Source organism: Setaria viridis, chromosome 4, assembly GCF_005286985.2.
Source record: "Setaria viridis chromosome 4, Setaria_viridis_v4.0, whole genome shotgun sequence".
Taxonomy (NCBI): domain Eukaryota; kingdom Viridiplantae; phylum Streptophyta; class Magnoliopsida; order Poales; family Poaceae; genus Setaria; species Setaria viridis.
The window spans coordinates 18,173,858-18,198,960 of NC_048266.2; the positions used below are offsets into that span (position 1 = coordinate 18,173,858).

Sequence of the window (25,103 nt, forward strand, 5' to 3'; positions counted from 1 at the left end):
ATGTAATAATGGTTAATACTCTCTTTATTCGATTGAACACTGTCTTTGATATTCACTATTGTCGTACATGTGTGTAACTTGATCCTGGCGCACATGTATTTAATGCACTCGATTTGGTCCTTTAAATCGGGTGTGACAACCGGCGGCGAGGCTAGGGCGGCCGACAGTGGGGGCGGCCGGCGGCGGGGCTCCAAGGCCGGAGCGCGCGGGACGAAGGGGCCACGGCGGCCGACGGCGGTAGCGACGGGCGGCGCTAGCGCGGTGGAGACCGGTGGAGACGAGCGTGTAGAGTCTCGGAGGAAAATAGAACGAACCGTTTTTTTTATGTAACCAGTGGCATTGGTGGGTAATTATCCACCAACTCCACAAGGAGGTTCAAAGAGTAGTTTCTGGAGTAGCAAAAAGGTGCTCCAAAACTCCACCTCGGAAGCATGCTAAAGCTGGAGCTTGCAATTGAAAAAAAAACGACATGCTCTGAGTATTCAATATTTTCACGGGTCCCACAGTTCGGTGCCACGCTGGAGCAGATTTTGCAAAACTAGTTTAGGTGACGTTACTTTGTGCTAGCACTACCCCATATACTTAAACGCTGGGCTGCTCTTAAAAGCTGGATCAATGGAGGAGTTATCTCTTCTATTAGCACATGATGACGTGGAGAAGACACATAGGACTATAAGGTAGCACCTGACTCTAACTATTGGAGGAGGCCGGACTAAAACAAATAAAAATTAACGTATTCCATTAGCAGGGTGATCAGATCAGGGATAAATGATTAAGCTAAACATTATCTAAAAGTTTAATTGGAGATTGGTTAATTTTTAACCCATCTTTAGCCGATTTATTTGGATCTTCATTCATAAGCTAATTTTTAGCCGAGCATGTATCCAATTAGGTCCATTTATTGGTGTCCTGTTTTTCTCTTGCCCTCGGGCGGACACAAGTCGGTGAAGCGCCACTCCCACGTGTCCCCACCTGTCATGCTCCTCACTTCTTTCGGCAGCCTGTGTGTTTCTCTCCTCGCCGTCCTGTCTTCTCCCAAGTCCCTTGCCCCTCCCCGCATCCAACCAAAAAAAAAAAAAAACCCTCCCTGCCCCTTCCGTCTCTTCCCCCCTTTCTCCGCCTCCACCTCTGTCTCCTCGGGAGACGCGAAGCGGCGGCCCCCGTGAATGCCGATGGCCGCGGTCTCGCGGGAGGAGGTCCCCTGCGGCGAGGCGGGGGTTAGTAGTAACGCGGAGAAGGAGGAGAGGGAGAGGGCCGATGCCGAGTTGAGGCACTTGCCGGACCGGGAGCTGCAGGAGAAGAAGCAGCGCTTGCAGGGTATGGTCACCAGCGGCATACGCCTCCCTGACGGCGGCAGGAAACTGGAGGCCACGATCGATGCCATAGACCGGGAGCAAGACCGCCGCCAGGCCCGCGGCGGCATGGCACGAGCGACGGTGAGTCGCTTTTCCTCATTCGTAGTCCTTAGTCTTCGTGTGCGGGGAGTGGGTTTAGAGGTTCTATTGTTCCTTTGCGCTGAGTTGATGTAAAAGACTCTGTGCGAGAGGGATTTGGGGGGAGGTGGGGAGTTCTTCGCGTCAAGCTCCTGTTCGATGAAATGCCTGCAAGCTCTGTGCAGTCAATGCATAAGTGACGCAAATTTGCTATGCAATCTTGGGCCGTGCGCAGATGTGGTCACTGAAAAAAGAATCTGAGATCAAAATTGTAACTTTGTTAGAGCGCATGATCAATTTGTCGTACTGTCTGGTTACGGCTAGCATATATAGGGGTAATCGAGCATTCGAGTTCAGCAGAGCTATGTAAAAAGCTAACAGGATGTCTTCTGCAATATAGTGACGTGGATTTATGGAAATTAGAATCTCCTGACCTGTGGAATCTGGAATGAAGTAAACATTACCAATGGATTTGCGCATCTGGTAAGCCTCATTTTGGCATTCTTTCTTGTAGGGTGGAGACGGATGTGAAAGGATAGTCCGATCAAGGTGTGCCGAATCATCTGGTACGATATACATGGTTTTAGCAGTGTTTGTACTTGGGAGTTTTGACAGACCATGGTGTATAAACTCATTGTCCATATCATCGTTCATGCTCTGAAATAGGCAAAATGCAAGACATATTCTGTCACGTCTGCTTTTACTATGTTTAGTGTCCTTTTATCAATGTTTGATGAATGATGATTATCCACTTCAAGTTTTTTTTCCATATTCTACAGTTAGTTCTGTTGCTTACTGTGCCAGTGTTGGATGTTTATGACTTTATATGGTTTCTATTAGTTTTGGACTGTATAATTGCTTCTCATTATTCTATTTTTGTAACTATCACTTTGCACTGTTTGAATGTAACTACTTTATGACTGCCTTTTCCATGTGCTGTTCTTTCCACAAGATAGGGGTTCCCTGTTCTTAACCCTTTAACTAAAACATGAGCTGCACTTTCAACCAAACTCACATGAAAATGCAATGCAAGTTTGGATAGTTCATCTAGAATAACAAAACTGGCATGGATCACTATCATATTGCACTGGAGTTAGCTCTTGAAGAGTAAATACACATCTTTTAGTTTATTGGTTAATCTTTCTCTTCAACATTTGATATAATCTGAATGACCTCAACATTGTAAATTTTTTCCTGTAGCTGATCAGTTTATTAAATACAGAAATAGTTAAAATAGCTTGGAATATCTGTGCTTACTGTTCAGGTGAACTCAAACCTGTCAAAATTGGAAACTGACACTTTTGACTTACTGTTATGGCCATGTTACTAGATACAATGAAGGCAAGTCATCGCCACCGTATGGATCAAGTAGGGAGAAAGCATGGCTCTGGTGCGTGGCTTTATATCTTCTTCAAATCAAATTTATCTTTTTCACCACCCAAAAATCCATCCCACTTTGGAGGATAGGTGAAAAAAGTGCATTGAGGAAAATTTAACATTTGTCTCAGCATTACAATTTATCTTCTTTATATATTTGTTTACCATGGTTCATTTCTCTGCTGTTCCGATTTGTATTCCCTATCCTCTTTGTAGGTTTTCCCAGTGACCCCAATAGAGTATCAAAGGCTGATTTCCAGTATTCATTTGGGATGGATGAAAAGGTGAATATTTTATTCCTCGATACTTAAACATCTTTTTGTCTGCAAATATTTATGTTCTGTACATTAGGTAGACGTCGACATATCTAGTTTGGAAATAACAACTAGGAGCCGGAATAAGCCTAACACTTCCATAGAGAATGAGGGAAAATTGTGCAAAGAGGAACATTCTTGTAAACCATCTTCACTGCCAACAAATTCATTTCATGAAGAGATGGATGTGGACACCTCATCCAATGTGGAGAAGATATCTCCTGATGATGCATCTAATAACAATGGCCACAATGGGATGTGTGAAGCTGCTCCCACACCCTCTCGTAAAAGGTCTGTATTTATATGCTCTTATGTAAATTTATAAGATGCATTTTTTTGGTTTTGGAATTGCATTCTATAAGTATCACTGCATAGTCAGAAAGGAAACTGCATAGTTGCTCTGTCGCTCATGCTGTTGAGACATGTCACCTGATTGCTTAAAGATAGTTGCTCGTCCAGCGATTTTATTGTTTTCCTGAAATTAATCCATCCACCATCTGATTCATCTTTGAAATATTGTTGCATTCAGTTTGGATAGTTCCTAGACCATAATCATTTTTCTACGTTTCCTGTATTTCAATGTGAATATTACTGGATTCAGATGGAAAATGAGGTATCTCTAGTCTAAAGACTCCAATATGTAACAAATATATGAATTCGACATTATACATGCCAGTGTGGGACAGTTGAGCTTGCCTTGCCTAGGTTGATAGCAACACATGATCAAATGCGCTTATCCATCGTGTGGTGTAAAAGACTGTATATATGGGAGCCATGGTGATAGCATGTCTTTTTATGCAGTTGTAACTGTATTGATTAAGGGAAATGTTACAGTAAAATTATTTCTATATGGTCACATCTCCTGCATGCCTTACAAGTGTAAAATTGCTGCTGTAATATATTTTTCATCCTGTGGCTTTTGTTGTTGCATTGAGTAATGTAACTGGCTTTTATTAGGAAAGGAGCTGATCCAGCTAACTTTTCAATGCGATTGAGATCAAGAAAGGTTAGTATGGACTTTCGACATTTCTTGCCATCATGATTCTGTACATTAGTTCTTTCTGTCCAGAAGGCTGCTATATTTATTTTGAATTTATGTCAAACATTTTAGTTCATGTAATGTAGTATAATTAGCAGATCCTCAAACATTTCAGTTTTTGGAAGTGGATTGGGCAATTGGTTGTGTTTGTCTCCCGTGCTATAGATAATGTGGAAATGGTTACTAGATTTTGAATGGTGTTTAATGAAATACTGGTCTGTAGATGTTCATGTCACCTTTCCGCTCATGGTCCTGGAACCTTTAACTTTAGGGACCTGAGTGCTATATAATCAAAGCTATCATGCATGTTTCTTCTGTGTTGATGGTGTTTAATTTGATAGCCATGGGACAATAAGAAATGCTGATGTACCTTTACACTAAAAATAATAAACATTCCCGTGAGAGCAGCTTTAGTATTACCGACTTCGATGCCATAGGTGTTGACTGTACATTGTTGGCCCAAATTGATCTTTTCCATTAACCACACACACAAAGGGACAGTTTGGGGTACATATAAGCCAATTATGGGTAGGTGGCTTAGAAGCTAAGCAAAGCATCTAAAGAGATAAGGTGCACACAGGCACATAGATTGATAGATAGCACACCCAACACACACATGACTTAGTCTATCAATCTCCCCCTAAGTCTTGCGTGTCTTGAGCGGCAGCTGGACCATCCCAATCCTAGAGCAAAGTTCCTGGAACTTTATAATTCCAAGGGACTTGGTGAGGTGATCGGCAAGTTGATCCTTGGTGTTGATGTAGTTCGCCCTGACACTCCCTCCAAGCAACCTCGGATGAAGTGGTACTTCACTCTGATGTGCTTGCTTCGCTCGTGGAAGACGGGATTCTTCACCAGAGCCAAAGCGGACTTGCTGTCCACCCTGAGCTCCACTGCTTTAGCGTCCTTGCTAAGGAGATCACCGAGCAGTCGAGCAAGCTAGAGAGCCTGAGTCGAAGCGGAAGAAGCAACCATGTACTCGGCCTCACAGCTGGACAGGGCCACCACCTGCTGCTTGACCGACTACCAGCTGATGAGGCACTTGCCAAGGAAGAAGAGCATCCCACTCGTGCTCTTGCTGGTGTTGATGTTGCTGGCGTGGTCGCTGTCACTATAGCCGATGAAGTGTGCCGCTTCGGGACACCTCGGGTAGTGGTGGCTGTAGTCGAGAGTCCCCGCTACGTAGCAGAGGATCCTCTTGACGACCTGCTGGTGCTCCATCGTCGGTCGCTGCATGAACCAACTGACGTAGCCGACGGAGAACGCCAAGTCCGACCGCGTGTGGGCGAGGTAGCGAAGGCTCCCCACAAGGTGCCGGTACTGTGTCGCATCCACCTCCTCAGCCGTGCTGTCGCGGCTCAGCTTTAGCCTCTCCATCGGAGTTAGAGCCGGGTTGCAGTTGGTGAGCCCACCCAGCTCAACGACGCGCTTGGCGTAGGCGGTCTGTCGGAGTGTGATGCCGGAGTTGTCCTGGTGCACCTCAATCCCTAGGTACGAAAGAGGCCCCAAGTCGCTCATCTGGAAGGCGGCCTTCATCTCCTTGAATGCTTCCACCTCCTCGTCCTTGATGCCCGTGATCACCAAATCGTCGACGTAGAAGCTCACCAACAGGGCAATGCCTCTGTTGCCCCACCGGTACATGGCCGCCTTGTGCGGGCTGTGCTCAACGCCCATAGTCTTCAGGGTGGGGTCCAGCTTGGCATTCCAAGCTTGCAGTGCCTGCCGCAAGCCGTAGAGGGCCTTGTGCAGGCGAAACACCTTGTCTTCCTTTCCGGGGATGACGAATCCCGGTGGCTGGTGGACGTAGACCTCCTCCTTCAAGTCGCCGTTGAGGAACGCTGACTTGATGTCCATGTGGTGGACGCGCCAATCCTCCTGGGTTGCCAGCGTGAGGAGATGCATGGACTCCATCCGTGCAACAGGAGCGAAGGCATCGTCGAAATCAACCCCCTCCTGCTGCACGAACCTGCATGCCACCAAGCGAGCCTTGTGCTTGACAATAGCACCAGCTTTATCCTTCTTCAGCTTGTACACCCACTTAAGGGTGATCGCGCGGTGATCGGGAGGAAGATCAGCTAGCTCCCAAGTCCAGTTCTTCTCAACAGCTTAAATCTCCAGCTTGATCGCGGCGTGCCATGCCGCGTGTCCCTCAGCCTCAGCGAAGGAGCGAGGCTCGCTGTCGTCATACGTGAGGTGCAGCTCCGCCTCCAAGTCGTGAGGCACTAGTCCCGGCACCGGCTGGTCGCCCAGAAGGTCCTCCATGTTGGGATACCTCAGAGGCTCACCGTCGTGGTACGTGTCGACGCAGTCCTCATCGTGAGAGAGCGGAGTGGCAAACTCCACCGGGCTGTGCTCATCGTGAGCCGGTGCTGGTGCAGGCGTGCCCAGATAAGTAGCTGCCGGCGTAGGAGTGGCGTGGCCGGCTGCGTTGGTGGCGGTGGAGAGCTCGTTGCAGCTGGAGTAGTACTCGCCGGAGTTGGTGGAGACCCGGGGACTAGGGTCGGCACGCTCGGCGAAGAAGAGCTACCCACTCCTCCAGCTCCCTTGAAGTGGACGTAGTCGACGGTGAAGTCGTCGTACGTCGGAGTCGAGTTGTCATCCATCATCTTGCCCCATGCCTAACCTCGCCCTTCGCCGAACACAATGTCGCGCGTTGTGCGCACATGCTGTGTCTTCGGGTCGAGGATGTGGTAGGCCTTCACCCCCTCAGCGTAACTGATGAACACCCCTGGGGTGCTCTTGTCATCGAGCTTGCCGACGTGGCTCAGCTCCTTGACATACGCGAGACAGCCGAAGACGTAGAGGTGGGCGACCGCCGGCTTGCACCCATCCCAAGCCTTGTATGGTGTCATACCGTCGAGGATCTTGGTGGGCAAACGGTTGAGAATGTGGATGGCCGTCAGCACCGCCTCTCCCCAGAAGATGGCCAGCATCCTCCTTTGCTTGAGGAGGGCCCAGACCATGGCCACCACCGTCTGGTTGCGCCACTCGACGACGCTGTTCTGCTGCGAGGTGTACGGCGTGGAGTAGTGGCGCTGGATCCCCTCGTCGGCGCAATACGACGCGAACTCAGCCGCTGTGAACTCGCTGCTGTTGTCGGTGCGTAGCACACGTAGCTTGCAGCCGCACTCATTCTTCGTAGCAGCTTGAACGTTCTTGATGGCATCCGCAACAGCTCCCTTGGTGTCAAGGAGGACCACCCACATGTACCGAGAGACGTGGTCGACAAGTAGTAGATAGTAGCACCGCCCTCCAGGTGTAGCCGGCGTCACCGGCCCGCAGAGGTCGCCGTGCATGAGCTCAAGCTGCTCCTTGGCTCAGAAGCTCACCTGGCAAGAGAAAGGGCGTCGCTTCTGCTTCGTCACGATGCAGGTGTCGCAGAGCTGCTCCACGTGGTCGACGCATGGCATGCCTCGCACCATCTCCTTGGTGCTAAGCCGTTCCAGGGCCTCGAAGTGGAGGTGCCCAAAGCGCTCATGCCACCGCCAAGCCTCGTTGTCGCGCGAGCAGCAAGGCAGAGGAGCTGCGCCACCTCCGTGTAGAGGACGTAGAGGCGGTTGCTCCCTCTCCACCTTGGCGAGTAGGCGCTGTCGTCGATCCCAGATCCGAAGCACTCCGCCGTCGATCTCCACGCGCTAGCCACTCTCATCTAGCTAATGATCGAGTTTCTCAGTGCGGGGATGTAGAAGACTCCGGTAAGGAGTCGGTGCTTGCCAGTCTTGGCGACGAGAATGGCGGAGCTGTTGCCCTTGATGTCCACGACTGAAGAGTCGCCGAACTTGACGGAGCCGTGTACGTCGACGTTTAGGTCGGAGAAATACTCCCTGCGCCCAGTGATGTTGTGCGTGGCACCACTGTCGAGGAACCAGCCGTTGATGTTGTCGTCGTTAGTACCGTCGTTGAGGAAGACGTGTGTGCGCGGCTCGTCGAGGTGGAGGAGAGCTGTCGCGGTCGATGCCGTTGGAAGTAGCTCGATGCTCCCGTGAGCCAGGAACAGAGCCGGCTCCTCCGCACCCTGCGCGATGTGGGCCTGGCCGCGCCTTGGCTGGCAACACTCCCTAGCCCAGTGGCCAGTCCTACCACATTTGTGGCACATGTCGTCTCGTGCTGGCTTGCGCTCGCCGCCGCCGCCGTACTGGGCGCCTCTGCGCGCTCTGCCCTCGGTGCCTCCTCGCGCCTTGGGCGCCTTGCGCAGCTTGCCGCGCTTGCGGTCGCCTGTCGAGGAAGAAGGCTCCCCTTTCTTCCGCTCCCTCTGGAGGGCGAGCCACTGCTTCTCAGTGAGGTGGAGCTTGCCACTGATGGTGACGGGCCTGCCAGACATCAGCTCCTCGCGGTTTTTGACCGCCTTGAATTGCCCCGTCCGACCCTCGGGGGTGCGGAGTTAGAGTCAGAGTCATGCTCGGCGTCCGCACCTCGATGCGGGTCCTAGACCTACCGATCCACGTCTGTGTTCCGCTGCCTTGCCGCATCTTGTAGTTCGGGACGGCCGCCCTGCGCCTTGGCACCGGCGGCCGCCGCCTTGCACCGCGCGCCTCAGCTCCTCCGCGTCGCGTCACGCCATCTTGCGCGTCGCCTCCGCCTCCTCGCGCAGCCGGTCCGCCTCCAGATGCCGCTGGGTAGCGGCCACCGCTGCCGCCTGTGCCTCCTCGTCGGCGAGGCGGGCTGCCTTGGCTGCGCGCGCCGCCGCCTCCATGGCCGCTGCGCGTGCTGCCCAAACCGTAGCCACCTCCCGCAACTCGGCGTCGCGCAACGCCGCCGCGCGCTGCCGGTCCTCTCGCCTCGTGGCCTTCGCCCACCGTCACTCCTCGCACGCCGCAGCCGCACGCCGTGCCCGGCGCCGCTCTGCTGCTGCCTCCTCCTCGGCTGCCATGCGCCACTCCTCCCAACGCGCGGCATGCTGCGCCGCCACCTCCTCACATCGCTCCTCCTCGGCCGCCGCCCTGTGGCGCCACGCACTGCTTGTGGCTGAGCGGTGGGAGGAGGTACGGGAGGAGGCCCTGGAGCTGCCCGGGAGCGCCGGCACCATGCCGGCCGACGGTGGGCCGACGGCCACCAGAGCCGCGGCGTCTGCGAGGCCCGCGGCACCCGTGCCCTGCGTGCCGGTGCCGACCGCTCCTGCCGGCCTCCTAGAGCCCACCATGCGCCGTCCGCTGGGGAAGAAGCCAGCCGCCTGTGGAGAGCCGCCGCCGCCACTCCTCGCTGTCCGCACGCGAGCCGCTGGGATCCTGCCACTGCTCGCAAGTCAATGCCACGTAGCCGCTCGATCTGCCTGTGGGGAGAGCCACCGGCACCCGATCCGCGTGCTAGGGAGGGAGGTGAGCACCCTCCGCCATCGAATTTGGGCCGGGGAGCTCATGCGCCGCCGCCCACTGCGGTGGGCCCACGGCTAGGGTTTCGGGATGAGGGAGAGAGGGAGAGAGAGGAGAGAGGAGAAAAAGAGAGGTGGTTGGTGGGGAAAGAATTAGGCTGTAGATACCAATTGTTGGCCCAAATTGATCTTTTCCATTAACCACACACAAAGGGGTAGTTTGGGGTACATATAGGCCAACCATGGGTAGGTGGCTTAGAAGCTAAGCAAAGCATCTAAAGAGCATCTAAAGAGATAAGGTATTTAGGTGCACACATGCACATAGATAGATAGATAGCACACCCAACACACACATGACTTAGTCTATCATACATTTGATTTTACCCTTATGTCAATGAAATTTCAAGTTTGTATACATGGCTACGTGCTGGTCAATATGTTAAATCTTTCATATGTATAGTAGTGAAGTGCATACATAAAAATCTTGGATTCATCCTTTGTTGTGAGAACAAAACAATTTGTTTAGGGAGATATAAATCGTTTATTTCTACTAGACCAGTGTTTACGTTTTCTTCAAAGGACCAGTGGTAGCCATCTAAGCACTTATGTAGTCATTTGCTTCCGCATTTATGCGGTCATCTCAAAGAAAGAGGCATCCCAGCTGCAAGTGGAAAGTGGAGAAGGGTAGAGAGGGATACCACTCTGTAGTGCCATGTCAACCTGTGAATCTGCTGTCATTTACAGCTGGCAAAGATGCTGTTCGGATGCTAATGTCATGTCAATGGAGTACTAGGGCTGCATGCCAAACCCTCTTGGAGAGGACACTTCTACAAGCAATTTTAATAATCTAGATATTGGGTTATTCCTCATATGAGCACAAAATCAGCATTATAAATTCTTAACATGTCAATATTTCGAGATAATATACCATGTCATGTGTTGTGGACATCCAGCCACTGTTACTGTTAGATGACCTTTTTTTCTTGTGCTCATTATTATTTTTTATATTACTCTTTACACAAAGTGTGATTTGATTTTTTATTGTGAATTTGTGATTCAGGAAGAGGTGGTTGTCCTGGATGGAGATGCACCCCATCCAGATTCTGTTGAAGAAACATCCAATAACTGGTAAATGTTTAGATGCAACTAGTCATTTTGCTCTTTTCAGAATTCTCATAATTATGAATGTATACATCATACATCACCTGCTGCGATCTATGTTTTGCAAATGCATACTTACGTGACTGGTTGATGTCTTGATGTATGCAATTGTGCTTACAATTTTCACAAGTATCTTCTGTATATTATCCAATAACTGGTGCTCCCTCCGTCCCAAATTACTATTCGTTTTGGCTTTTCTAAGTGCATAACATTTGCTACGTATCTAGACATACCGTATATTCTAGATGCATAGTAAAAGCTAAGCCAAAACAAATAGTAATTTGGGACGGAGGGAGTAAATATCTAGATGTGACTAGTCATTTTTCTCATGTCAGAATTATCATAATTGTGGATGCATACATCATACATTACCGTCCATGAACTATGTGTCGCAAATGTATACATCATACATCACTGTGTGTACGGTTTCAACGAGTATCTTCTGTAAGTTAATTACTTCTATTGACTAATGCTGCTGCCATTTTTTAGGGATGCAAAGAAGCTATACTATCCTTCAAGGTTGGCAGTTAAACTTATAGATACTTTAATCTTCTTTTGATACATAGTTCATCGCTATTTTATTTATGCCTTATCCACAGGGAACACCCTAATTCTGTTGAGATATCTTCTGGCGACATCAGATGTCTCCAGCCTGAATCATTGCTGTCCTCACCTATAATGAACTTCTACATTATGTAAGCACTGTTCTCCTTTGCCTCCATAAAGTTTTTGCTCTTATATGTTTAACAAGTAATAATGGGGGTAACAAACTCAGTCACTCATATTGAGCTTGAAAGGTGTATTTCATGAGTCGATACATGTAATACTGAATTTTTCTTTTCCACCTTTGGCATATGCAGCAACATGAACCTATCCTAAATAGTGGTTTTGTTTTTGATAACATTGAAATACAGGGACTTTTAGAACTTAATATACAACATTTTTGTGATGATTTGTACACTATATTTTCTCTGCTAGCGTACAATGTCAACCCAGGCATTTACCAGTGAAGCCTCTGAATGATCAGCTAATGTTTTTAAGTGAGTTGTGCCATAGAATATAGCAATGGCCTAGTTGATTTCAGAAATGGTATCTAGCTCAAGTCATCAGCTCATTCTACAAGTTTAATATTGATAAGAGAAGATGGTAATATGGTGTACATAACTGAAAGATGTTGAATACATGTTGACTTTAGTATGGTTCTAGACATGATTATCAAGCTTCATGATTCATGCAATGTTTACCACTATCCGAAGCCACATGATATATTGACAGGCAGAACTGAATATAGTTTTGATTTCTTTTCCTTCATGGATTTTATAACAGAAGACCAACATCGCTTGGGAGTTTTAGTAGAGAACAGAGATGTAGCTCTGTTCAATTATTAAAATTTTATATATATATTCTTACATTGAATACCGCAAACTTTGAGGCAAACTTAATTGTTCATGAGCTAGCCATGCCAAGCATTCATACTTATACATCTTGCTTTATGTGACTTCTTTGACCTTTGTCTAATGTAAGGGGAAAAAAGATCTAATGTAACTTTTTCCCCTTGAGTTAGTGTAACAATTTTGGTGTGCTTTATTTACTTAATGTGGTAGTAATTGAAGATTTTCAGATATGATATCTAGCTGTAGTTACTTGGTGTTTTTGACACTCTGGGGAATTTACATGTTCATTGAAACGACCTGAATTCCCATTTCTGAGAATTCAAGTCTAGGAAGCAGCTATCACGTGCCATCCCTGTCTCAGATAGTAGAAATCCATACAAAAGTGAATGCAGCGGAAAGAATCAAAGATGATACATATATTGTACAACATTTTGGGGCACATGCCGAGGACTGCATCAAACATAAGAAAAAGACCTACGAAGCGTAGCGCATCAAGTGAGTGGATCTCCATATCCAACAGGCAACTTGAGCGAAGGTCAACACCCTAGTCTTCTCATCCATCTTCAAGTCGTAGTCGGCTGAACCTGAGAAGCGGGTAGGCCATGTCAACTCTTAATAGCAACAAGCTAAGGAAACGGGGCAATAATACTAGATAAACCCATATATGGCTGTAGAGGTTTATGCAGTAGTAGCAGCAGCAATCAAGAATGCATCAAAGCAATACCATCTCCGAGGTCAACACCTCACATCAAGGAAGTCGTCACAAATCACCAGATCCTTTACCCAAGAATCCAGCACCCAAACACACTAGGTGACGTGAGAGCTCCCTCCCCTCACATCTCAACGGCAAACGCCAACCTGTCTCAAAAGGGGGAGGTAGAAGAATAATATATGTCTAGTTAGAAATAGCGGTAGTCAACAGCACTGTCCATACCAGTGGACACAGACTATAGCTAATAGGTTATACACTCTGCAGAGGTTGTACATGTACCCATCTGGATGGAGCTTGAACGGTAGCGATCCGTCCAAACCCCACCTAACAGCTGAAGTCCTAGTAGGTGGCTAGCACTCTCCTGTTTCCTCGAGTCTGGAAGTGTCTCCAACTATAGGGCACACCGTCGCCAGTCGTAGACCTCAAAGGTGTGAAACCGCAGTCTTGTCGGAGCAGGTCAACGCCTCGAACTCCTTACACTAATCACACCGATCCGCCTACAGGCTGAGCACTATCTACCACTAGTCTCAGATTGAACCCCGCCCATAATGTAAGTGAGCGGTATGTATGTATATAGCTACTGTGACTAGTTGTAAACTGACTCGATCCTTATGGGCCGAGAGCGAGCACTCAACTCCACAAAGTATGTGCCGCAGCACCCACAACGTACAAGGCGCCTCCTTCTCCTAAGTCTCAAACAAGGTACCCGCCACAGGCATATGGGATGGAGAGAGTCCAGAATCTCTCTCCTAGCTAGGCACTCCTCGATACCAACCACGGCTCGCTCCCGCCAAAACATGTCAAGGAATCACACTCACCCAAAACACATGCGAGAGTGTACAAGGAATCCCATCACCAAGTCCATGGCATAAACATGCCCATCCATAACTCAAAAGCAACGTATATGGATATAAGTAAGGTGGACTAGCTAGGGGTCTGTAGCTAGTCCACAAGTAGGTAACAAGGAAAACATGATAAACAATTACCAAGGCATGGCTAACAAATTGGCTATGCATTAAATCATCATCCAAGCATCATAAATAAAGCGCTAGCAACTAAGCATGCATAGGATCTATATGATTGGGAGTGACATGACACCTTGTATTTGTCTGTCGAAATCCTCATTGATGAAGTCGGGGTTGAAGGGTCTTCTTGGTTGTCGCAGCTCGGGTCTTCAAACAGGTCTACAAATATACACGAGATGCGACGCAAAAATAAATAACGGGCAATACATCTAAAGCAAAAACACTAAGAATAGTAAGATAGAAGATACAAATAACTCCAAACTAGATACAAACAACACAGGTTTGAATTTAGAAAATTAATGAAACTGGTTTCATAATTTTCTGAGCTAGTATGAATTAGTTATATGAATTATTAAAATAAGTAAAGCAGATTAATCAATTTAAGTAAATTCATAAATTAAGGTGGGGACAAGTCTGAGCTCCTGGTTGTGTCACGGGTCTCGCGGCTGGGATCTTCTATGGGTACGCGCGCAAGAGAGTCGCGGTGTGGTAGGCTTACGAGTGGTTGGACGCATGCGCTCGCAAGGTGTTTGGGCAAATGTTCCAAAAGGAAGCGGTAGCATGATAGAACAATAGGGGATGGCAAGGCGGTAGCTCAATGGATGGTGACAACAAGGTGAGGCGGTGTCAAGCTCTGCAAGGCAACGACGAGGTCAAGGCGTGCGACGATGGCTCAAGGATTGGCTTTCCAACTTCGTCCATATGGCGGACGGTGGCGGCTTCAAGGTAGTGCAGCAGAGCTAAAGGGTTGGTCTTTCGACCTTGCTCCAGCTGCGGAGCACGCGGGGCTCATGGTAAGGCCATGGCTGCAGTAAGGGAGGCAGTAGCGTGGCAAGCGGCATGGCGAAGGGCAGTAGAGCGACAAGGAGTTGTTGCACGCAAGGTGTTTGGTGGTATGCCGCAAAGGCAATGGCAGCATGGGCATGCACGGCAGCAGCAAGGTGGCGGAGGGTGTGCATGGGTAGCAGAGCGATAGAGCAGAGCATGGGTGGGCGGCAGCGGCACCTGCAAAAAAACGGAGGCACAGCTCAAAGGCCGGCACACAAACGACGGCGGGCTGCAGCTATGCGATGATGGCGCTCTCCTCGGCACGAAGGCTGAACATAGTAGAAAGGTGGGGGCTTGGCTCACCTAGATGCTCGTTGGGGTCGTTCAAGCATTTCATCGAGCACGTTGTAGACGAGGTGGACGGCAGCTGTGTCGCGGAAGAAGAGAGGCAAAGGCAGCTTGGCTGTGACGCAGCATCTTGGTTGGCACATGTCGTCGAGCATGTTATGTGCGTGTGCGTGATTGTGGAAAAAGAAGGCCGCAGCTTGGTATAGACAAAGCAGGGCGGCAGTGTCGGCGTCATTGCGGTGGTGTCGGCTTGCAGCTGCTTTCATCCGTGGTAGGCGCTGGTGGCGGCGTAGATGGGGTGGAGCAACGGACGGTGGCGAGGCGGTGCAGCATCCTTGGCTCGGCTGCGACGGTAGTAGACGGCAACGGTGGCGACAGCTTCAGCTCTTCCAGCTCGAGGTAGGCGTCAATGTCGCAGCACTGGTCCGGCTCCTCCAAGCTCCGCCTCTCTCTCCACCTGGTTCAGCTCGGCGACGGCGTGGACGGAGCAGGCGTCCAGCTTTGGCTCGCGGACGGCGGCGACGGCGCAGCTGCGGCTTGGGCTCCTCCTGGTGCTTGGCGTTGGCCTTGGCGGCGGGCATCTCCTCTCTCCTTCCTCCCAGGGACAGCAGCGACGGCGGCTTGGAAGAAGGGGCAAGGGAGCGGCACAAGGGAAGGTGGAGGTGGCTGCACAAAGCGGGGAGGCAGCCGTGGATTTTATAGCCAAAAGGCTAGGGTTTGTGGGTGAGGTCGCGCGGGATATGGATGGCAGCGATCCTCAGCATCCGTGCGCCTAGACGCGTGGCTCGCATCCGCATAGGCAAGTGGTGGCGTGGGGTGCACGCGGCCTGGCAAGGGGGCAGCTGAGGCGCGGTGGAAAAAGCAAAGGAGCGACGGCGTCCGCGCAAGGAGGAAGAAAAAGGAACAGGGTGAGAGAGGCTACTGGATGGGGCCTGCTCATCAGCGATTGAGAGAGATAGTGGAGTGCGGGCAGTGCTAGACTGGGTCGGCAGCTAGCTCTTGGGCCTGCGCAAGAAGAAAAGAAAGGAAGAGATGGCCTGCTGCAGATCGAGAGGAGAGATGGGCCAGGCAGCTAGCTGGGTTTTGTTCAGTTCGAGCTATTAGGCAGCTAGCTGGGTTTTGTTCAGTTCGAGCTATCAGGCAGGTTGAGTTGGGATGCTAATCAAAGGTTAGGTCCAAAGCAAGCTAGATGGGTTTAAGATTGGCTTCCAAGAACAGCTGCTGGATCCAAGAGAGAGAGAGAGAGAGATTAGAAGATCATAAACGTGCCAAGCCAAGCTAATTGGCTAGTGTTAGCTCGGGTGCAAAGTTAGCCAAAAAAGTTGTGTTCTTTTAGTTAAAGTTAGCATTAGTTTGTATTTTGAATTAGATCCAAAATACAAAGTCACCTTTGAGATCCAAATAAAATCAAATGAAATCCAAATCACTCGTGCAAGCATGCTTTAAATTTAAATGCACAAATTTAATTACTAGCTTTTGAAATTTAGAGAAAAGAAATGAGGGTTGACCTTAAGTTTGACCATGTGTTTATATGATCCACACATTCAAACAAAAAGTTCTAAATTTTTGCAAAAACTAGCACAATAGGGGGGTTTGGCAGCACTCCACTCCAGAAAAAATAGCTCCACTTCACCAACTCCACAAAATTGCTTGCCAAACACGTCCAGCTCCACAAACTCCAGCTTCAGAAAAAACGTGGAGCTAGGGGTCAGGTTCACGTTTTTCCTGGAGTACCTTAGGGGGTGCTCCTAAAACATCAGTTTCAGACTTCCTAGTGGAGTTGGGGGTTATTTACCCACCTTTGCCACTCGTTACACAACATACCGGTTCGTTTCTAATTTTCTTTTCCGCTCTTGCTGTCTCCGTTTCCTCCCTCTGGCCGTCGCCCGCCGGCACCGCGCGACCCTTGTCAGTCAGCACGGCCCTCCCCACACTGCCCTCGCCCAACGGAGCCGCGCTAGTGCGCTACCCACGCCGCCGTCGCCCTCCGGTGCCACGCCTCCCTCGGCTGCGACCACGCCGCCCCTGCTCACCGAACCTCGCCACCTCTACCTGCATCGGTCGCGCGGCCCCTGCTCGTCAGACCTTGCCACCCCCGCCCACTGAGGCCGCGGGGCTGCACCCTCTTATCCTTTCCACGTCGCTGGCCTCATATCTTCTTCCTCATTCTCCCTCTATCTTCTTCCTCCGGCCGGGCCAATCCAAAAGCAGAGCCGAGTCGAGCACCTTTGATTCGCCGCCCAAATTCGCCCCTCTCCCTCCACCAAAATCAAATCGCCACCAACCGGAGCTCCCTCACCTCTCCAGCTCCACCCTCAGCCACTCCTCGCCGCCGGTTATGGCTCCTGCGGTCGCGGGTTGAAGCTTCCCTGTCCGCCGAGTTCTGTGAGCTGCCGTTGACCACCCTCACGTTGACGGCCTAGCTCCGGCCACCTCTCCTCGAGCCGACTGTCTTGGTGAGCCGCACGACGCACAGATGCTCATCTCCCCCTCGTCTTCACTTTTATGGTAACTTTCCATGGCGGTTTATCGCGGGGCCGCCCCCATCACGTTGCCGCTTGCCGCCGGCCATGCTCCGGCCAGCGTCCGTGCGCAACAAGCACATGGGTAGATGCACCTCGTGTCGCTGATCACCTTGGGCGTGTCGTCGTCGCCGGCCAGCTCACCGTCGGTGAGATATCGCCGGTCAAAGCCGGTGAACTCCGGCTTTGACTCGGTCTTGACCGGCCTGGATCTGTTGACCCTTGGCCCATGCGTCAGCAACCGTAGAGGAGGGTGGCTGGGTAAGGCTGAGTAGGAAAAGTTTGGGTAGGGTGTTGGTTTTTTAGGAAAAGAAGAGAGAAGAGACTAACACGTGGACCCATCCACAAAGGGTAAAATAGACTATTCACAACAAGTCTCCATGTTTGTGGAGCTGCGGCACTGCAATCATCCAAACACGTACAACAACTCTAGTATTTTTGTGGAGTTGGTGGAGTGGAGCTGAGGTGGAGTGGAGCTATAAAATTTTTAGTGGAATGCTGCCAAACACCCCTTAATATCACTCAATTTTGAAGGATATTACATTCATGCTTTGATTTGCTTGAAGTTTGCAAGTTACCTTTTCTTGACCTGTTTCATGACAATCATAACTAGACTTCCTTGTAGGCATCTGCAGGGGCCAATGTTATCGATTATTAGACCAAGAGGCGATTATCACATTTTCAACACATACTTCTTTAGCAAACTTGAAGCCATGACATCAAAGGTAACTTTTTTTTTATGAAACTCTTAATGCTTTACTTGCTTGTCAAAATTCAGAAATCTATGTTGTGACTCTTATGTTTGATAGTATACGAGACGAATGCCTAAATAGGCAAGATGCTTCTCTAAGACGAGGTGGTTTATGTTACATTAGCTGGGTCATGGGCTGGATGGGCCTGTAGTTACTTATCGGTGGCCTATGCTCATTGACCTGGACTGTTGGGGTCACTCATTCTGAACTACCCCCTTTGACCCATGTTTTCAGGCACCTACCTGTGTCCCTGGACCCCGTGACCTGGTCCACCCAGATTTCTGGTGACATGGCCAAAACCTTGCCCAGTTCTGGTGCTGCGCACCATCTTGTTGGCACCACCTGGCCGTCCCACCGCCGATCAGCCTTCCTGACGCCGCACTCCAGGCCTGCGGCTGCATTCCATGGCACTATGAGTTTCATCAGTCAAATAGGGAACGATAGATATTTTGTTGAGAATTCGTGGCAGTCTGAACCAAAAAGTGTCACTTTTTCTGGAATGGAATAACCAGAGTTTTTGTTGGCCAATTGCAGAAAATTATTGGTTGTATGTTGCCTAAATAGATTATATTTAATTTCCAATCAAGCATACTTCCTCTGATCCCAAATATATGTCCATTTAGGTTTGTTCTTAGTCAAACTTTTTTTTAATCTTTGACTATGACTATCTAAATTTTCATATGGATTGACAACTTAAGATTGGGATTACTAGATTCATTATAGATAAGATGGGGACAGTGAAGTGTGAAATCTGCTGTAGGGCGAGCGCAAGCTGGGGAACTCTAGTCAGTCTTTTCTCTGTTTTGTTATGCTTTAAACTGATGTTGTGCGGCAATGAAGAGGCACCAGCCACTGGAGGGTGCTGGTGATTCTCTCGTTGTTGGCTGGAGGGGGGAGGTACACTCCCTCCCGAAAATGCTCAAACTGAATGTTTGCTTAATAAAATGGGGCAGGGCATGTCTGCCTGTCCGTCTATAAAAGATTCATTATGGATAATACTTTCATAATATAACTCTTTTCACTTAACATAATATAATTCTATAGACATTGCTAGTCAAAGTTTCATATTGGTGACAGCGTCAATGCCCCAATGGACTTATGTTTCCAATCAGAGGGAATAGCAGTTAAGTTCAACTTACCACCAACACCCAGGGGTTTAGCTAGTTCCAAGAATGCATGTCACTTTTTGGGGAGGGGGTGCACATAAAACTGTGGTTTAGGAAATACTGGGAATGTTCCAGGCACAGTAGGTAAACTATTCCTGTGATGTACTGGGAACAATTCATTTTTATTTGTCTCAAGAAAATTAAAATTTGATGCATGTATCAACATATCTTATATATGTGTTAATTTTGGTTGACTTCTTTTGTCACTTAATTGCAGGAGGACAAGACCACTTATTTTTTGAAGTTGAGAAGATGGTGGAAGGGTATAGATATATTTGAAAAGGCATATGTATTGTTGCCTGTGCATGCAGAGTAAGTAATTTTTTTTTCTCTTGCTGAGGGGCATAATATATGTTTTGCGTGATATAGTTGAAATCAGCGTTTCTTCCAGTAGGTGTTCCAATTATAATTTTAGACAAAACCAGACTGGCAATTTTACCAGGGGAAAAAAAACTGGAGGCATTTGGTCTGGTCCGGGTTGCCACATCAACTAATCTTGCATGTGAAATGCCCTTAAGCAGTTGAACCGGCTGGTTTTCCTGTAAATCCAAGATTAATCATAAAATTGTCAATAAGAACAAGTACTTGTGTTTTAACTAAGCAGCACGGCACATTCAAATGAGCTTTTTTTCTTACTCCACAGAGCCATAGAGTTGTTCCCAAATCCTAATTGTTGCCAATAATGAGCGGTTCCAGAAGATTCCCTCCTATGCCTACTTGGTCATGTTTTCGTGACAGACCAACCAGGCTCAGGCTAAGTGATGACAGATTTATGTAGGAATGAACAAAAGCTGATCAAACCTAATTAATTGGTGTAGCTCTCCAGCCTCATCTATTTGAGAAAAAAAATGGTGTAGCTCATCTTTGAATTTCGTCATACTTATATAACCTAATAAACTGAATTATAGTAGTCATATTATTTGTCTACATTTTGAGATTTTGTAGATATCATTATATTCATAATGTAGTTAAGAAACAAAAGTATTTTCATTTTGCATGCTTTTTGTTGACTGGTTGATTATGCAGATAACTCAGTACTCCCTATGATTCCAAATATCTACTCATGTAGTTCTTCTCACAATTGACCAAATACTCCATCTATTTCCCTATGTTTTTCCATGGCCTTGGGAGAAAGCTTTCCACAATTTTTGTCCATTGAGGATATCGAGTTTTTGCAATATTTCCACTCATGACCAGGGGTGTAGGTATTGTAATATCAAATGCTCTGATAGAATAGAAATAGTTGTATCATAACATTTGATAGGGGCATGAATGGTCTCATCAGTGATTTCCTACCTATATGATACTACCTCCGTCCCAAATTACTATTCGTTTTTGCTTTTCTAGATACATAGCTTTTGATATGCACCTAGATTTATACTATGTCTAGATACATTGCAAAAATTATGTATCTAGAAAAGCCAAAACGAATAATGATTTAGGACGGAGGGAGTAGTAATGTAATACTTATAATATTTTGGTTAAAAAGCTTAACTTTTACTCCTATGGTTCCAATTTGTCAGAACACATTGGAGTCTCGTCATTATATGCATGCCAGCAAAAGAAGATCAAACAGGTCCCATCATACTTCATTTGGATTCTCTGAAGTTTCATAGTAGCAGATTAATTTTCAATGTTATTAGCAGGTAACAACCTTGAAAGCTTTGTCCAGTTGTATTTTACTAGTATTTGTAGAAACACAAAAATGTGATGATTTTGGTGTTATCTTTGAATTAATAATTTCCAGAATATAGGCACTATTATTTGTTTATGCTATGAACTTCACTTGTAAAGGTGTGATGTTCATGATTTTTTTTTATTTTCATTCTATTTGCCACTTACGTATGTATTTGCAGATTCCTTAAGGAAGAATGGAACTACCTGAATGAGAATGTTTCATCAGCAGAATGTCCCTTACAAGAAACGGTGTGGAAGAACTTTCCTCGTAAAATTGAAAAGAAAGCAATTGAGGTAATCCCTTGTTCCCTTTGAAATGTTTTTCCCCCCTCAAGGAATACTGAGGGGAGGTCCCTTGAAATAGGATTACTGTGGTACATTTGCTAGATGTTAATCTCTAGCTGATAAAATGTGTGTATTCTTAGCAGTTTGCAATGATTTGTGCATCTCCAGGTTGTTACTAACATGGGGATGGCTATCTATAGAATGTATGGATGTATCTCAACCATTTCCTCCCCATGTGTTCTCCGCCACCTACCCTTTCCAAGTCCACTTTAGGTTTGGTACTGGTAGTGGGTGGTCGAGAACTCATATGTATTGTGACCACTGTTCGCCTAAACGGCCGTTTAGTCCATTTAAACAGCGTTTAAATGCTAAACAGAGGCCTCCCGTGTTGTTTAGGCTCTAAACAGTGAATTAAACGGTTGGACCGTTTAAACCCGTTTAAACCGTTAAAAACCGTCTAAACATAATCGAGTCTAAACTGTCTAAACAGAATCGAGTTAAACGTGATTAGATGAGCTAAATGACCATTTAATTCATAATTTAGTCAATAAGAGGATTACAACTACCACAATCAACACTAAACTAATTAGCATCGTAAATATATGAAGTGTTGTGGGATTTAGATTTCTTCCAAAAAGATTATTTGGTAGAATACTTACATTTTACATTTGTAAATATGTAGACTTTCTAGCATATTTGACTTTTATATACATAAATATGTATATTTTAGTGTTATTATACAAAACCCTTTAGGTCGTTTAATCCCGTTTAAACACCGTTTAAACGGCCTAAACCCTAAACAAAGGGTGACTGACTGTTTACCATTTAGCGTTTAGTATAACATTGATTGTGACATACGCAAAATATAGAAATGGGTGGATGTAAAATGTACAAAACACAAGCACGTGTAGAGTAGGTGGAGTCTAGGTGCGTCTGAACATTTCTCTTGAGAAAAAATGCATTAGATCCACTTCCCATGCTCACGGATTTATATTTTCATGTTCTTAGTTTTGACCCTTCAATTTGGGTATTGGCCGATGGCCGTGGATGTATCATTATTCATTTCACAATATGTCTTTTTCTGTAAATGAGAGGGTAGCTCATACAGTATTTCCTGTCTCTACATCTGGTGGCATCGAAGAGGTTGATAGTCATAATAACTAATACACCATTTAATCAGCATATATGGTAACACAAACTAGCTATGGTTTCTACTTAGTACAGTGTTTACAAATGATGGGGCTGAACAAAGCAAAGCAATTACCATCCATATTGCTGGAACCTGTGAAATTATATTCTTACTGCCTTGAGAATTTCATAGAAGCAACACAGTGGTGAATTCTTTTGTGTAAAGCTGGTTCAGGATGAACAAGTGAAACTATACCACAGTTGATCCACACAAGTAAGCAATTGGGTAAATGTCTAAACATGTCATGTGTAAAATTGCACCAAGTTACAAAGTACAGTTTGGTATTAACTGCTATGGCCATTGCATTATCCGTTGTCAAAATTAATATTAGAATATCATTCTGAATGGATATCATCACGGTTTCTTTGTACACATTCAGACTCTCTGGATTTCCTATGATGTTGTCTGAATCCTTACACCCTTGTCTTTTGTTGTCAGGTGCCGCAGCAGGAAAATGATTACGATTGTGGCCTGTTTGTGCTGTACTATATGCAGCGGTTTATTCAGGAGGCGCCTGAAAGGCTTCAGAAGAAAGATCTTTCTATGGTAAGTGACGACTTTATTACTGTCTCTCCTTTTGTTTGCAGAATGCTATCTGGCCTGCCCTTGGATGTGTGACTCACTTCTTTCTTCACTCCTTTCTGTAGTTTGGCAAGCGGTGGTTTCGACCTGAAGAGCCATCTCAGCTTAGAGGTGAAATTCGCCGTTTACTCCAGAAGTGCAGGGAAGCCGAGCCTAAGACCTATGCAACTGAGCTGTGTGTGGAGGCTGAACCCAATGATGTGACCCAGCCAATGTCGTCGGAGCACCTGCAAGAGACAGTTGATGCTGCTGCTGCAAAAGACCATGCTTTGATTGAAGTTGAAGAAACTTGTGGGAGTGACTGATCTTCCAGAACAGGCTAACCAACTGCTGACTCTGGATTTTTCTGTGGAGGGGATAGATCGTGCCTGTGAACATTGCAGTCGCTAGGTCGTGGGCTTATGTGCTACGTTAGGAGGAAACTTGAGGGTGCTTGTACATAATCCTCTACTCTTAGTGTTCGGAAAATGCCGTGTATTGTGTATAGCTCATTAGCGAAACTGGAAGCCCAGTTGCCCACTGCCTCGTGGACTGGGGTTCAGGTTCTCCCGTTTTGCAGAGATTGCCGATGGACTCCCGTTTCGGAATTTCTGACTTTTGAAGACTGAATGCTCCAAGCACGCCTAGTTAGCAATAATATGGGCATAATAATAAGTACACTCGTATGCCCAAAGAAAAGGGGGGCCTGTGAGGCCATTAAGTTACTGTGCACAAGTGAAAAAAATTACCGTCTGTTGCTTCACGGTAACTCGGCACGTGGCCGTGGTGCGTCCGACTCACGCGCTGGGAAAACAGAGCCCCGTGCGCTTGCTCCACGCGTGGCCTAGGGACTCGTCCTTGCCACGCTAACAATTTGTCGGCACCTCGCCTCTTCCGCTTCGCCATCACAGGCCTCCGTGATAGGGATGGCAACGGGGCTATCCCGTCGGGTTAGCAGAACGTTCTGCCCCCAGGACTAATTTGGGAGAACAAATCCCCTTCGGGATCCCTGCAATTTCCCCGGGCAGGAGTATCTTCATGAAATCTAGGCACGGATTAAATTTCCCCACCGTTTGGAGGCTCACGTCATAGGGAGATGACCTAACCCACGCATTTTTTTTGGGTATCTCTTCCCCACCTCGGGGGTCTGAACGTGCTTCCCCGTCCACCCTTCGCGAAGCGATGCAAGCATCGCGCCACCGCCACCACACCGCCACTCCATCCAGGTGCCTCCTCTCCACTTCCCATCCAAGCGCCGCCGCTCCCCCTCCCCGTCCAGGTGTACCTCTCCACTTCACGTTCAAGCGCCACCCCTCCATGTCCCCGTCCAGCGCGCCCCCTCTCCGGCACTAGCGACATGTCCCTCGGACATCTCTATCTGCATCGACGTCTCCACCTCGGCCGCCAGTCTGCCACCTCATCTTCCTGCTCCCCTTCTCGTATTGCCTAGGGTTTATAATCCTCTTTCCTTAATTCCTAGTTCTTGTAGATCTTGATGGCTTCAAGACTGTCAGATCCAAGATACACTCCTTGTTCATCTCTTCATGGGACATTGTATGCCTAGTAAGCATCCCATTCTATTGATTGCCAAGGATAAATTGCTTGTTACAATTTATACTATGCTTTATGTAAAAATGGATTGTTAAGAAGGGAAAAAAATGCAACAATATTATTATCGTAAAGAATGATAATATGCACCTGTTTGATGATGATCATTATAATAGTCGGCACATGGATGCAGCTGGTACTAACTGCTAACCTCGCCTTATTGCATATATGTGTGGTGCCACCCATGATTGCCATGCCTGGTCGTCCATACTAGTATCATCAGAATCATCATGTGGTTTCTAACCGAAAACAAAGGCTTATTTAATCATTTCAATTTGTTTGATTGTTCATGTACTATCTCTTTGAAAACAACAACTGAATGAATGATTGTTGGTTTCATGACTGCTGGTAGCTTGTAGCTGTGCTGATTTTGCTTATACATTCAGATATGATATGCGATACCTGAAAGAAAGGAACAAGTTATTGACTGCATTCGGTTGTTTTCCTTGCTTTATTTTTTGGAT

At 47.3% G+C, this 25,103-nt stretch overlaps 1 protein-coding gene across 2 annotated transcripts; it reads left to right on the forward strand.

Annotated features, from left to right (window-relative positions):
- The first annotated feature begins 1,044 nt into the window (after positions 1-1,044).
- LOC117852335 (ubiquitin-like-specific protease 1D) lies at positions 1,045-23,639 on the forward strand. Of its 2 annotated transcripts, none has more exons than XM_034734380.2 (15): positions 1,045-1,436; positions 1,948-1,999; positions 2,764-2,823; positions 3,027-3,094; positions 3,162-3,415; positions 4,082-4,130; positions 10,532-10,599; positions 11,122-11,151; positions 11,232-11,327; positions 18,027-18,126; positions 19,537-19,631; positions 20,843-20,965; positions 21,176-21,290; positions 22,909-23,016; positions 23,118-23,639. In XM_034734380.2, the coding sequence occupies exons 1-15, from the start codon at positions 1,167-1,169 to the stop codon at positions 23,355-23,357; spliced, it is 1,728 nt and encodes a 575-aa protein (XP_034590271.1). In that variant the 5' UTR covers positions 1,045-1,166; the 3' UTR covers positions 23,358-23,639. The 2 variants fall into 2 exon arrangements, with proteins under 2 accessions (XP_034590271.1, XP_034590272.1); XM_034734381.2 differs by having other exon boundaries at positions 1,296-1,436; positions 1,834-1,999.
- Positions 23,640-25,103: the final 1,464 nt, after the last annotated feature.

What these genes read in the sequence shown, in the direction of transcription:
- LOC117852335 (XM_034734380.2), top strand. Translation starts at nt 1,167, where the DNA reads ATGCCGATGGCCGCGGTCTCGCGGGAGGAGGTCCCCTGCGGCGAGGCG. An exon ending in TTGTTGCCTGTGCATGCAGA is followed by an intron (nt 19,632 to 20,842) that starts GTAAGTAATTTT and finishes CCAATTTGTCAG; the next exon opens with AACACATTGGAGTCTCGTCA. An exon ending in TTGAAAAGAAAGCAATTGAG is followed by an intron (nt 21,291 to 22,908) that starts GTAATCCCTTGT and finishes TTTTGTTGTCAG; the next exon opens with GTGCCGCAGCAGGAAAATGA.